At 37.5% G+C, this 12,747-nt stretch overlaps 1 protein-coding gene and 1 non-coding gene across 3 annotated transcripts; one reads left to right on the forward strand and one right to left on the reverse strand.

Moving 5' to 3' along the window:
* The first annotated feature begins 2,145 nt into the window (after positions 1 to 2,145).
* TRNAQ-CUG (transfer RNA glutamine (anticodon CUG)) lies at positions 2,146 to 2,217 on the forward strand. Its single transcript has one exon. It is a non-coding gene; the product is annotated as a tRNA-Gln (tRNA).
* Positions 2,218 to 2,602: 385 nt separating this feature from the next.
* LOC130729196 (probable LRR receptor-like serine/threonine-protein kinase At2g16250) lies at positions 2,603 to 8,889 on the reverse strand. 2 transcript variants are annotated; one of them, XM_057580856.1, is made up of 6 exons: positions 8,558 to 8,889; positions 8,271 to 8,450; positions 6,113 to 8,106; positions 5,160 to 5,288; positions 4,748 to 4,770; positions 2,603 to 3,768 (listed from the first exon to the last, which is right to left on the reverse strand). In XM_057580856.1, exons 3-6 carry the CDS (start codon positions 8,056 to 8,058, stop codon positions 3,179 to 3,181), a joined length of 2,688 nt encoding a protein of 895 aa, XP_057436839.1. In that variant the 5' UTR covers positions 8,059 to 8,106; positions 8,271 to 8,450; positions 8,558 to 8,889; the 3' UTR covers positions 2,603 to 3,178. The 2 variants fall into 2 exon arrangements, with proteins under 2 accessions (XP_057436839.1, XP_057436838.1); XM_057580855.1 differs by having other exon boundaries at positions 8,271 to 8,889.
* Between the last annotated feature and the right edge of the window lie 3,858 nt (positions 8,890 to 12,747).

Genomic DNA, 12,747 nt, shown 5'->3' on the forward strand with positions numbered 1-12,747 from the left:
CAAAAATAAGAACTAAGAACCTTGCATTGGAGATGCTCTAATGTGATCAACTTACATGAATGCCCCTCCTACAGTCAATTTAGTCAATTTTTACGATGACAACTAACTTATCCCACAATCGATAGCCTGAAATGTCTCACTCTACTTATTTAAGGGACGAAGCGTTGCATCACTCCGCCAACACACTCCTACTATCAATTATAGTCCTTCTACAATTGAGCGTGAGAATGCAAAAAGCTTTTGAGAGTAGCTTTTGAATCGAATTTCACAATTAATTATAGTAAAACAGATTTATTCCAAACAAACTATAAATAACTCGCACTTTTTTATAAATTTCTCTTTTTATCTGAATTAATTATGAAATTTAGAAACCGTGAAACCTTCTTTTTAAAGCTAATTGTAGATTTGGATTTATTGTAGAAAGATTTTCAAATACAGCTATTTAACACACTTCATGTTCTAATATTTTGAGTTTTGAATGGAGCCTATGCCTGGAAGTTGGAACATAATCATCCACTGTAATTTGGTGAAAGCATTGCACTTGGCTCCTTATACATGTGTTGAATTTACTACACCATGATTCTTCCACATAAACGTGATTATCAACGTAACTCACCACCAAACGATTTGTAGGGACATGCTATGCTATATTATTCTGTTTTCTTGCTTGGTAATGAGTTTCACCAACTAATTACCCTCTTACTCCAGAATGGGAGTTATAGGCTTATAGCTAGTAACATCCAATTATCTGGAAGTGCGCCTGATTTTGCTATACAAATGTGAGATTATGATGGGAATATGGCATTTAGTTCACAAGTCATGCTAAAAGTGGGAACAGAATATTCACGTACGAAAGCTAAAAGCTGTAAATGATGTTTAACTGCATTAGGTAAGTTAGAAAACCCAATATAGATTATGAGTTTTGTGTGTGAGTGAATTTTATTTTAATTTTTGGGTCAATTCTTTAAATGATGTTTGAGCTTGGAAACTTTCCTATCTTACTGTCACATCTCTCACTGGGCCTAAAATATTTCAGCTTCAAAAACAAAAAAACAGGGAATGTACATAGATGGTACTCCTGTATGATCATGCGAGATTGGGAAGGTTGTTGGGCGCGGCCTGCAAGATATTAATGGGAAACTGGAAGTACGTGAAAAATGCACGCTGCTGCCAGCTACGTGTAATTGAATGTTTTCAGGTAAATTGAACTCCCACTGCAATCGTACTTTCAAAAAATTTCAAATTACAGGATGGAAAGATGTCTTCCAATATGTAACACCATATATCAATGGTTTATTTACTTATTTACCAATAAGGTGTAGCACTTAACATTGTTGGTAGATAGTTCGACTCCTTAAGCATTTAGATGAGAGTTTGATCTCTAGATAGTGTGCATGAAGAAAGATTTTTCGAAAGTGTTTGACTTACATAATGTGATCTCTCTAATTGAAAGGATTAATCTTATAATTGTCGAGCGTGAAAACATCTTACGAAAAAAAATATATATCAATTGGTTATTTAGTAAAAGAACTTTTTTCAGGAAAAAGTGAGAAGTAAATTTAGGGGTGAGAAAGTAGGTCGGCAAATGGATTGAGCCTGACCCACATTAACCTGTCGTATAGCGAGAGAGGTTGGACTTACACACTGTTATTATGAAGTAAGTTGAAAATCTAGCCTGGCGCATATTTATGCAGGTTAGCGGGCTAAACCATCAAATAAAATGAAAATTTGAGTTCAAACCATATTTTAGAATGCGCTTAACTTCCAAGTTATGATAATCAAGAATAATATTTAAATATTTATAACATTAATAACTTTTTTAATATTCAGACCCAACCTGACATTGCCCATCAATTTATCATATTAGAAAAAATGGATTGAAGTGAGTTATTGGTTGGAATCCCCAACCCAGACCACCAAAAACTTGGGTTAAGTGTGTTTGCCCAACGTACCAAGCCGATTTTGTCATTCTAAATAATATGATAAATTATAACCAAACGAACATACATAAATAAGATTTAAATGAAGTTATTTAGTTATTACATAATTGTTTTCAAATTATAGAATTTTATTTTAATTATTTATAGAGGAAATTCGGGTAATGTAATCTAAATATATAATGTGTTGTGCCTACACTAACAGAACGGCCCCATGGTCTAGTGGTCAGGACATTGGACTCTGAATCCAGTAACCCGAGTTCAAATCTCGGTGGGACCTGTTTTTTTATTTATTTAATTTCTTCCTCAACATACCATCCGTATTTGCTTGTGGGATAATTTTTATATCATTATTATTTATTAGCATAATTTATCCAAGTGTTTAAGTACCAGTAACTAATTCTTTTGCCGTTGGTATTTGCACTAAACGGTAAAGGGGGGCTACGGAATTTAAGAACACCATGAACATCAACATATTCATGTAAATTGAGCACTTGAAACAAACCCAAACTGCTTAGTTATGTAGTTTTTTTTTTTTTGAAACAAGTTATGTAGTTTTATGATCACCATTGAATTATAATTCCCACACACATGATGGTGTGCATGCGAATATTATTGAACAAAGTTTTCAAAGCAAACAAACAGATTCATCATGGCCAAGAGAATCAGTAAAGCCTGTTTTCTTTTTCATCCTCTCAAATTTTGGGTCTGTCCCCTTTTTTCCAAAATAATAAAAAATCCCACCTGAATGAAGAAATCTGACACATTAAAATTTACATTCCATTAGAGAACTTGAAACAAAGGGTAAGAAAAAGGGGAGAAAAATCAATTACAGGTGAAAAAAATGGGGCTTGTTTCTGTCCAAAACAAGCAGTTAAAGAAGTATCCATATCTACCAAAGCACTTGGCCTGCTCTCGCATTCTATATCTATCTCACCACAAGCTTGTGTCCAAAACCACCATGAAAACAAATGCAAATCACCCTCCTTTGAAAGTTAATCATGTCTTGAAGGAACTCAGTGCCACTTTGTCTGCTGAAATGTACAGTGAGCACTTTCCATTTCCAATAACATTGCTGAATGAAAAATTAAGACGGACTTAGACCATGTTTGGAAATCCTTCTACAATTGATTCTAAAGGCTAAATCAATTCTGGAGAGAAGCTTTTGTGTGTGGCTTCTGAATGTCGGAATTAATTATGAGGAAATAGAAGCAAATCCAAACATGGTATCAAGCGACTTTTTATTGATGCTCCAGCCTCTCTACATCACGTGTGCCGGATGGCTCTGGAAATATCTCATTTGAATGGCGTCGCCGAGATGACGAAGAGTGTGAGCCGGAAGTTCCTGAAAGCTTTAAACTACTAGTTCCTTCTTGCTTTGTACCAGAGGCTGCTGGAATTGCTGTTACATCCGACAAACTCTGACGCCAGCTACCGAACAAGGTTGCATTCCAGGAGCCTCTAGAAGAGGTTGCTTTGAGCCGTGCAGAACCAGAAGCTTCTTCCCTCACAACTTTTAAAGGGTTTTCCAAAGCCTTGAGGATATATCTCATTGGAGGCCTTCTTGAAGGTTTTGGATTTAGGCAAGACCTGGCAACAATGGCTATAGCCCACACTTCCTCTAAGAAATCCTCATCAACAACCAGAGATGGGTCAACAATTTTTGTCACAAGCTCCTTGTCATACATACTAATGCAAGGTAGAATCTGATCAAGCCATTCCTTTACTTCACCCTCATTGGATGCACTGATTCCCATCTTACCAGTCACCAGCTCAAGCAACACTTTCCCAAAGCAATAAACGTCATAGGTGCAAACTGATGTTAATGAACCTGTTTTCAGGGTTAAAAAAATGTCAAACTAATTGGCTGAAGTAATAATTATCTGCCTAGATTAACATCTATTTCTCTACCCCCATACACACCAAAAGTCAGAAAATAGGAAAGTAATAACACCACAAGCGGCAAGCGTATCAATTAAACAACAATCAATCACATGGTACAAATTGGAAAATGTTTGGGTTTTTAAGAAAGACTTGTAGACAAAAGGAATGAAATAGTAAGTGTCAAATAAACTGCCCGATAAAACCAATCACGTGTCTAATTTCTGGAATTTCTTTAGCAACTAGAAAATTTCGATTTTTTTCAATTCATCGAGTAACCATTCGTAATACACAACTGTTGCTCAGACAAATTATTCATAAAAACACTCTCAAAGTCACACATTTTCACTTGTAAGAGACAAGCACAGCTACCCATACTATACAACATGAGCTTTTTATGTGGACGTCAAGAACAGCAAAGCATATTCTGCTAACATGAATCTAATACATGCACAACCACTCACATATCAAAACTAATTATCTAATCCAGAAAGAGTAATATCTCACAATTCTAGATAGATAATCAGAAATATTTCCTACCACCTCTCTGGAAACGTACTTTGCTAGCCCAAAACTACCAAGACAAAGTGGTAAAAACAATAACGCTACCTTTCTACCTTTCTGATATTTACGACTATATCAACATAACACAATTTGTGCTGCACAAAATATGTGCTATAGCAGTCCCTCACATGCTTACCCCACCCATGGTCAAAACACCAAGTGAGTGCGTGGATTAGCTTATTAGCTCATTTTCGGTTCAAAATATAATCAAAATCTAGCTGACATCTTTTGAAAAAAAAAAGGCATTTTCTTCCAAAAAAATCAAGCAAATCCAAACATGCACCAATGAATGATACAGACAAGCATTCAAGGCATAAAATTGATTACAAATCCATGCCAAAATCTAAGCTTGAGTTTCTACTTACCAGATTTGCCTTGCTCAGAGGACCTGCACATTTAAATAGAAATGAAAAATTAGATGAATGTGAAACTCAAGAAACTAGTTAAGAAAAATAGAACTCATATTACAACTGAACCAACAAAAAAACATGAAAGCGCAAGGTAAAACAAGTTTCATGGTTACGAAGACCAAAAACTTCAATTAAGTTTGATGCGCTGACTATGAAAACCAAATGAGCGACATCCATTATTTTAGGACACGCACCCAAGCACAGACAAAGACCAGATGACATGCTTAAATTACATAAGTAATTGAAAAAAGCAGTAGATAATTTCAAAGCATAAGCAACTCTCCACATTATTGTCCATGCAGAATGATGACCAGTCACACATTATATTCATGAAATTCATTGAATACATTATTAGCGGATTACTTACTGAGGCATTCGCAGAAACCGGGTGATTTTACTTTGATGAGTATCTCCTTCTTGAACACAGGCTTCACTTAGACTCCCTAACCGAACTTCATATTTATCATCTAGAAGTATACTGCTCGCTTGAATATCTCTACAATAATAACAAAAATATACTGTCATTACTAGTATACCATTTAGCTTGAACCTTTGTCATTAAATTTGAGACCTATTCATTCCACACAGTCCAGATGGCTCATTCAAACAGAGGGAAGACACTCACAAGTTGAACTTGTTCCAAACCTTCCATTCTTTTTAAGATTCGTTATAAAGAAGTGGATAGTCAAACTCAATAATAAAGACAAAATACAGTCACATGGGAAATTTATATTCAATCACCTAAAAGATATAGAAACAAACACCAGACAGTAAAATTTATACTTAATCACATTTAAGGTGAAGAAACAACCAGTGCCATTTGAACAGTAACCTTGGTCACATGTTAAAACTTAAAACATATGTATTGACATAGGAGGACCATAGTAGTCAAAATCGGGATTAGGACTATAATCGGGAAGGGGGGTTGTTACTCGTAAGACTTAGCAAATTTCCTATGTATATGTATGCATATAAATTCATATATATGCATATCAGCATATCAAATAGCATAAATAACAAAAGAAAAACATTTTCTGGTGCGATCATGCGTTTATGGTACAACCATGGTGCGATATATAATTGATCTTACGATTATGCCACGATTAAGCCAGAAAATGGTTAAGTGTGATTAAGTGATTTTAATCACGGTTTTGACTACTATAAAGAGGACCGATCGGAAGGTTTAAAATCCTTCGGAGATGCATCCAGTGATGTTGGAATCAATAGTTGAGTTGAGTCGTATCCATAGTACATTAAATCAAGCACATTCAGATTTCATAGTTTATTAAAAAACAAGCAAGAAGTGAGATCCGAAAATACCTGTGAACAATGGGTGGAATACATTCATGATGCAGATACGTTAGGGCCTCTGCTACTCCAGTAGCAATTTTTAACCTTGTTATCCAGTCCAATGACTGCCAAGAATCATCTTCAGATGTAGTGTTTTTATACAATAAGCAATGAGACATGTCCCCATTTGGCATATGCTTATAAACCAGGAACTTCTCGTTCTCATTTTCTAAGCAATGACCTAACAAGGGAACAAATCTTTGATGAGAAACCTTGTTGAAAAAGTCCAGTTCCAATAGGTAAGCGTCCTTCTTAATTGAACGTGTGTCAACCCTTTTGATTACAACACGCATGCCATTTTCTAAAACACCATTGAAGAGATCCCCGGTGTGGCCATGTTTGATAAGATTTGCATCATTGAAATCTCCTGTTGCTTGGAGCAACTGATGATATGTAAATGAGTCTCCTATATTAGAAAAGTTTACTGGTGCACCGGGCTGTGGAGAACTGCCTCCAGCAGGTGCAGGGCCCACACCGTTTCCCCTTTGATTCGAATTACCTCTCCGACGAGTGCACAGAAGCAACAGTACCAGTAGGAACACTAAAAGTATTAAACCCAGTCCACCTAAGGCTGCTGCCAATACAATCCAAGTTTTATTACTCTTCTTAGAGCCTTCTGCAGTGGGAGGACTTGTAGAGTTCGGGCGTCCAAAGTTATCGAAATTGAGGCCCCTCTCAGCATAAAACGATGCACAATCCACCGTTGTCCTCTGATTCCTCATGTTTTGCATGCAGTTTCTATCTACAGAAACATTACCCATGAAATCCAGCACCTTCCCCTCAAAATAGTTATTCGAAACATCAACAAAACTGAACCTTCTGAGCACAGGTGTGAGGCCTCCATAAAATGTATTATGAGAAATATTGAGCACCGCAGCAGCAACGGCACCATAAGCAGCGGAACTGGAATTAGGGAGCGGACCACTGAAGTTATTGGCAGACACATCTAGGAAGGTCAATCTTGGCAGAGAAAACAACTCAAAAGGCAAAGAACCAGTAAAATTATTTTGTCTCAGCACTATGAGCTGCAACTGCAATGAAACAGTAAACAAGTCCCGCGGCAAAGGCCCATTAAGCATGCTGCTTGCAAGTACCACTCTCTGCAAGTTTCTCAACCCTTTCAAATCTGGAAAAACTCCACCGGAGAAAGAATTCTCACTAACATCAAGGTCAACTAAGCTAGTAAGACCCCCCAGTTGGGCTGGCAAAGAAGTCAGGTCATTGCTGGAAAGATTCAAGTACTGTAACCTGGTGAGGTTCCCTATGCCGGGAGGAATCGGTCCCGACAGAAAATTGGAGGACATGTCAAGGGAATTAAGGTTTTCTAGAAAGGCAAAAGATGCTGGCAGGGAACCAGCAAGAGAATTCCTAGAGAGATCAAGAACCGAAAGGCCAGAGAGTTGACCCAAACTCTCAGGAACTGAACCAGTTAACTTGTTATCAGAAAGGTAAAGACTAGTAAGGTTGGTTAAATTCCCAATAGTGGAAGGAATAGCATTGACAATGGAGCAAGAACGAAGATCAAGCACCTGAAGCGAAGGGAGTTTGAGGCCAAACCAATCAGGAATAGGACCAGGAAGGTAGAAACTGGAGGCATTGAATGACTGCAAGAGAGTGAAATTGGCCAAAGCTTCAACGGCAAATTGAGGGTTTCTCCTACCAAGCCTTGTTCTTCTGAAACCAGAGATGTTGATCCCAATAACACGACCATTCTGACAAGTAATACCAATCCAGATTAAACAAGGGTCTGGTTTTCTTGGCCATTCCTTGCTCCTCAACCCCAAAGAACCCCTCAGTTCCAGAAGCGCTTCTCGCTCAGTAGTTGAACTCAGTGGCTCAATCTGCGACAGTGTCACCCCAAACAGCAGAAAGAACAACAAGAACCCAAACCACACTATGCCACGCCGATCCACCATCTCTGACTATCACCACTGACCCAAAGATCCAACCATTCCCATATTCCACTGTAATCAAAATTCATAGATGCCCATTACTCAAAATCACATTTCCATTAATCTCTTCATAGAAAAGACTGTAACTTCGAACATTTCAATAAAAACCCCCAAAAATTAAAAAATTTGCTAAAGAAGAAAAAGAGGACAAAAACCCCAGAAAGAGTGTAACATACCTGAGTGAATCAATCACATCACATCACAATTCACAAGGCTTGTTCTTCCATTGACAAGACAAATCTGTATTCTTCTTGTTCTTCTTGTTGTTGTTGTTGTTGTTGTTCCTTTATTCACTATCTGAGTTTGTTTGTTTCTTTCTTTCTTTCTACCTACTCTGTGTCTCACTCTTTCAATTCCTTGAGTACAGAGGGAAAAAGGGGAAATTTTAAATTTGGAAAAAAAAAGAAATTAAAAAGAGAAAGAAATTAGTATTAATAACAAATTGGAGAGAGAATGCAACTACATTAGAGAATATGGCAGTAGTTGGTAGATTATAGATAGATAGCTGGCTTGGTTTGGCTTGGCTGTATCAACTTCTTCTTGTTTGTTCTAATGAATAAGAATGAATAACACTCACTCTTCTAGAAGAAGAAGAAGTAGAAGAACACTGTGGAAGAGGGTGAAGAAGCAGTAATGGGGATTCAAAGCGAATGGTGAATCTGGCACTGGTTGGGTTTGACCACCGGTAATCCCGCCTAGTCCAGCTAAGACACCAACACGAACACTAACTCTTTCTCTCTCTCTCTTCTCTAGCATGTATTGTAATGTAAGTAAATGCTAATAATGTGTGTTAATTTGTCTCTGCAGATTGAAGTTCAGGACACCACTTTCTTCTCACCTCCTTTGCTCCAATTTTTAATGGGTTACTCCACTTTTGGTAAGAACAAATATTATGGGATTTTAATTACGAATTCAATCCCTCACTAAATGATTTTACCTGCCTCATTTCAATTTTTTTAATATATCCAACAGGTCCAGCTATTATTATTTTAAGTATTTTAGTATTCTTTATATATTACAGCTAGTAGATACAATTGTGCTTTTTTAGCATTTAATCGAACGTTTGATCTATGCCTTATGAAAAATAATTTATTAGGAGAAGCCTATCAATGTGATCTCAGAGTCGAAAGTAGGTTGATATAATGATTCAATACTTTATCCCTTATGCAAAAGGTTACAGGGTTGATTCCCAACCATTAACTATTTAAATTAAAAAAAAAAAAACTTATTAGGTGTAGGGTTTAGTCTTAAAAAAATTCTTTCAAAAATCAGTATGTTATTAGTATAAGAGTCCTATTGATTTTAACTTTTAAAAACGCTTTTGACTACTTGGAAAATTAATTTGGCAATGAATTTGATTTTAATGCATTCCTAATATAACTTCTTTTTTTTTTTTTTGAAAGTAATATAACTTCTTTTATACTACTATTTACTTAATCATAAAAAGGTGATAAAACGTTTGGAACGTATGTGCTTCATCATGGGAAGATAATAATCCGTGTAATTAAGATAATTTAACTATTCCATTTCATAAAAGGTCAATGAGTCAATTTGGTTAACTTAGCGTCACTGAAAATCTCTAAATCTAGAACAGAGCCTAGCATTTGTTGTCAAGCTTCTAATTTTCTTAATTGGAAAGGTTTTGGCCTGAGTGGCGTAACTAAAAGGAGGTTAACTATTTCATTAACTCCTTATATGATTTTTAAGTATTTCATATAACCTTTTGTTTATTTTTTATTTTTCAAAAAATGTTTTATAGATCGAAGGTTTACTTATAGAGTCTCTAGATGATAACTCAAATGGTAAGAGCTAGGGGACATATGGGTTGGGTGGGGGAGGTCCAGGGATCAAACCCTAGATGGAACAATTTATTTTTCTGATGTACCAAAAATTGAGTCTCTTAAATAGTATATGCTAGAGATGGAAATTGTTCTTACACGGATATAACTCTCTCAGATCCTAAGGGGTGGACTCGTCTGTCGATGCGATCCCTTCACGGGTAGGTCGAGCTGGCCAGTTAAGGGTGAGACCAGTCCACATGTCCGCAAGACGCCAAGTCTGAAGCATGAAGATGAAGCGCGTCTTAGACTCGACTCATTAAACCCTTCGTGTCGCGACACCTTACAAGAGACGGAAGTCAACTTGAAGTCCGCTTCCCTTACTGGTTCAGAAATCAATCTTCTAATGATTTTATCATTCGTAAAATTCTATGCTCATAATATTCATACTTTCACTAAGAAAAAGATAAAACGGTTTAGAGAAAATAAAGGAGGATGTTAGTGTGTGTTTGGTTTCAAATCGGGAGAGGCCAAACGTGGATCCAGAAATCCAAAAGCAACTATTTCTTGCTTCTGTAAACGTGGATCGGGGCCAAATGTGGATCCTGAATGGGTTTTCCAAACACACACACCTAGTCTAGTGGTAAGAAAAACTAGATATATGTAAGGGTGATGATACAAGTTTAATCTCAAAGAAAGACATTTATTGGTCAAAACAGCTATAGTGTCCACTTTGATTTCCCAAAACAGTTAACGTACTTTTTTTTTTGAGAAGCAAAAGACATGCATTATAAGGGAGTACAAGGGGTACTCCAACCCATAATACAAGAAGCAAGGATTAGAGAAGAAGAGAAGAGTGAAGACGTACAAAAGGTAGAAGAAAAGTTACAGAAAAATATTCCTAACAGACCCTGAAACAATTGGATCCCATATTTCTCTCCATGTAAGATAAATTTAGCCTAGAACCATCTTTTTCCACATAATACCAGTTGCATAATGTAATGGTCCTCAAGTCACGCAGCAGCTCCCATGGACAAACAATAGATTGGATCCTTGTCCCACTCATAATGAGATACTTTAAAGGAAGGAACTCTCGCTCTAAGCCAAGTCCATGCCCTCCATTTTATTAAGCTGCATAATTCCTCAATATCAAAGATCCCTGACTTGAAGATGACAGCATTCCTACATAGCCATATACTCCAAATAGTTGCAAACCATACAGCTTTCCACCATCCGTTCACTTTTTTCCCTTTCCAAGGAATCGCATGTTGAAGAAAATGGAGCATTCCTTCTTTCGGTAACACACCTTGAATTCCCATCCAGTTATAACAAGTCATCCAAATACCATAAACTATCCTGCATGAAAAGAACAAGTGGGAAGATGTTTCCACTTGATCTCTACAGAAGACGCACTGACCAGAGTTGTTACTATGAATCACCAAACCTCTCTTGATCAAGTTGTCCATTGTTGGCATCCTTTGGAGTCCTATCTTCCAACCCGTAGCAGCTACCTTTGAGGGTACAGAGTTACACCAGACCTCTTTAAAGAAGTTAGATTCAATATCATCCATTTCTCTTCCATCTGAAGCCATGATTGAGGTGTATGCAGACTTAACCGAATAAACACCAGCAGGATCCCTTAGCCATTGCCAGCCATCACTTGAATTTCTTGACAGGGAAACTGAGCTAATTACCTGCATCAAATCAGAGAAAAGACTCTTCTCCCACTCAAAGAAGGATCGCCTCCATAAGAATCTCCAATCCCACCTACCCTCTTCCCAACACCCCATTTCAGCAACGCACATCTGCTGTTGATCTGAAATATTATACAACCTCTGAAATTTATTTTCTAAGGATTGACTCCCCACCCAACACTCTTTCCAGAATTTTATGTCATGACCCATCCCAATCTTCCTTCTTACCCCACTCACAAACCATCCCCCATTACCTCCCCCCTCACTAACCTTCCCCAAATCCCTCCACCATATAGACCCCTTCTTGAATAGCCCCTGGTTGCTGAGATCACTCACCTCCCCGTACCTTGACGCCAACACATTCCACCATAGGCACCCTCTCTCTACTAATAGCCTCCACCTCCATTTTCCTAATAAGGCCCCATTAAAACCAAGAATATCTTTAATTCCCAACCCCCCTCTCTCCTTTGGATAACATAATTTCTCCCATTTTACCCAAGGTATCTTTTTCTCTTCCTCACACCCTCCCCATAAGAAATTCCTTTGTAATCATGTTAGTTTATTTGCCACAGAGATAGGAATTCTAAAAAATGAAAGATAAAAAAGAGGAAGAGAAGTCAGAACATAATTTACCAGGCATATGCGGCCACCAAAGGACAGATTCTTAGCTTTCCAAGTGGATAACTTCTTCCTGAATTTCTGGATAATTGTTTCCCATGAAGAAACCCTCATCGGGTTTGCGCCTACCATCACCCCCAAGTATTTGAATGGAGTGGACATTGTTTTACAATTTAACATTTCTGCATACCTCCACAGAACAGGTTCTGGTGCCCCTATTACTGCCAGTTTGCTCTTACAAAAGTTCACTTTGAGCCCCGAGATAAGCTCAAACCACCTCAATATACCTTTCATTACAAGTACATTTCCAGCATCCACCTCACCTATAATTAATGTGTCATCTGCAAATTGCAAATGGGAGATTTGCACATTATTTGACCCCACCTTATACCCTTTAAACATGTTCAGATTTACTGCCTTTTTCACCAAACCCCCCAAATCTTCCGCAATGATTAGAAACAGGAAAGGCGCTAAGGGGTCGCCTTGCCTAAGCCCCTTATGCGTTATAAATTCTTCAGTGGGGCTGCCGTTGACAAGGATTGAGACTGAACCTGATTCCACAC

Source organism: Lotus japonicus, chromosome 1 (genome assembly GCF_012489685.1).
Source record: "Lotus japonicus ecotype B-129 chromosome 1, LjGifu_v1.2".
NCBI classification, from domain to species: Eukaryota; Viridiplantae; Streptophyta; class Magnoliopsida; order Fabales; family Fabaceae; genus Lotus; species Lotus japonicus.

Coding starts and splice junctions, on each gene's coding strand:
- LOC130729196 (XM_057580856.1), bottom strand. CDS start 8,058: ATGGTGGATCGGCGTGGCATAGTGTGGTTTGGGTTCTTGTTGTTCTTT. Junction 4,771..5,159: donor CGGTTTCTGCGAATGCCTCA/GTAAGTAATCCG, acceptor TTAAATGTGCAG/GTCCTCTGAGCAAGGCAAAT. Junction 3,769..4,747: donor CTCTGAGCAAGGCAAATCTG/GTAAGTAGAAAC, acceptor CCCTGAAAACAG/GTTCATTAACATCAGTTTGC.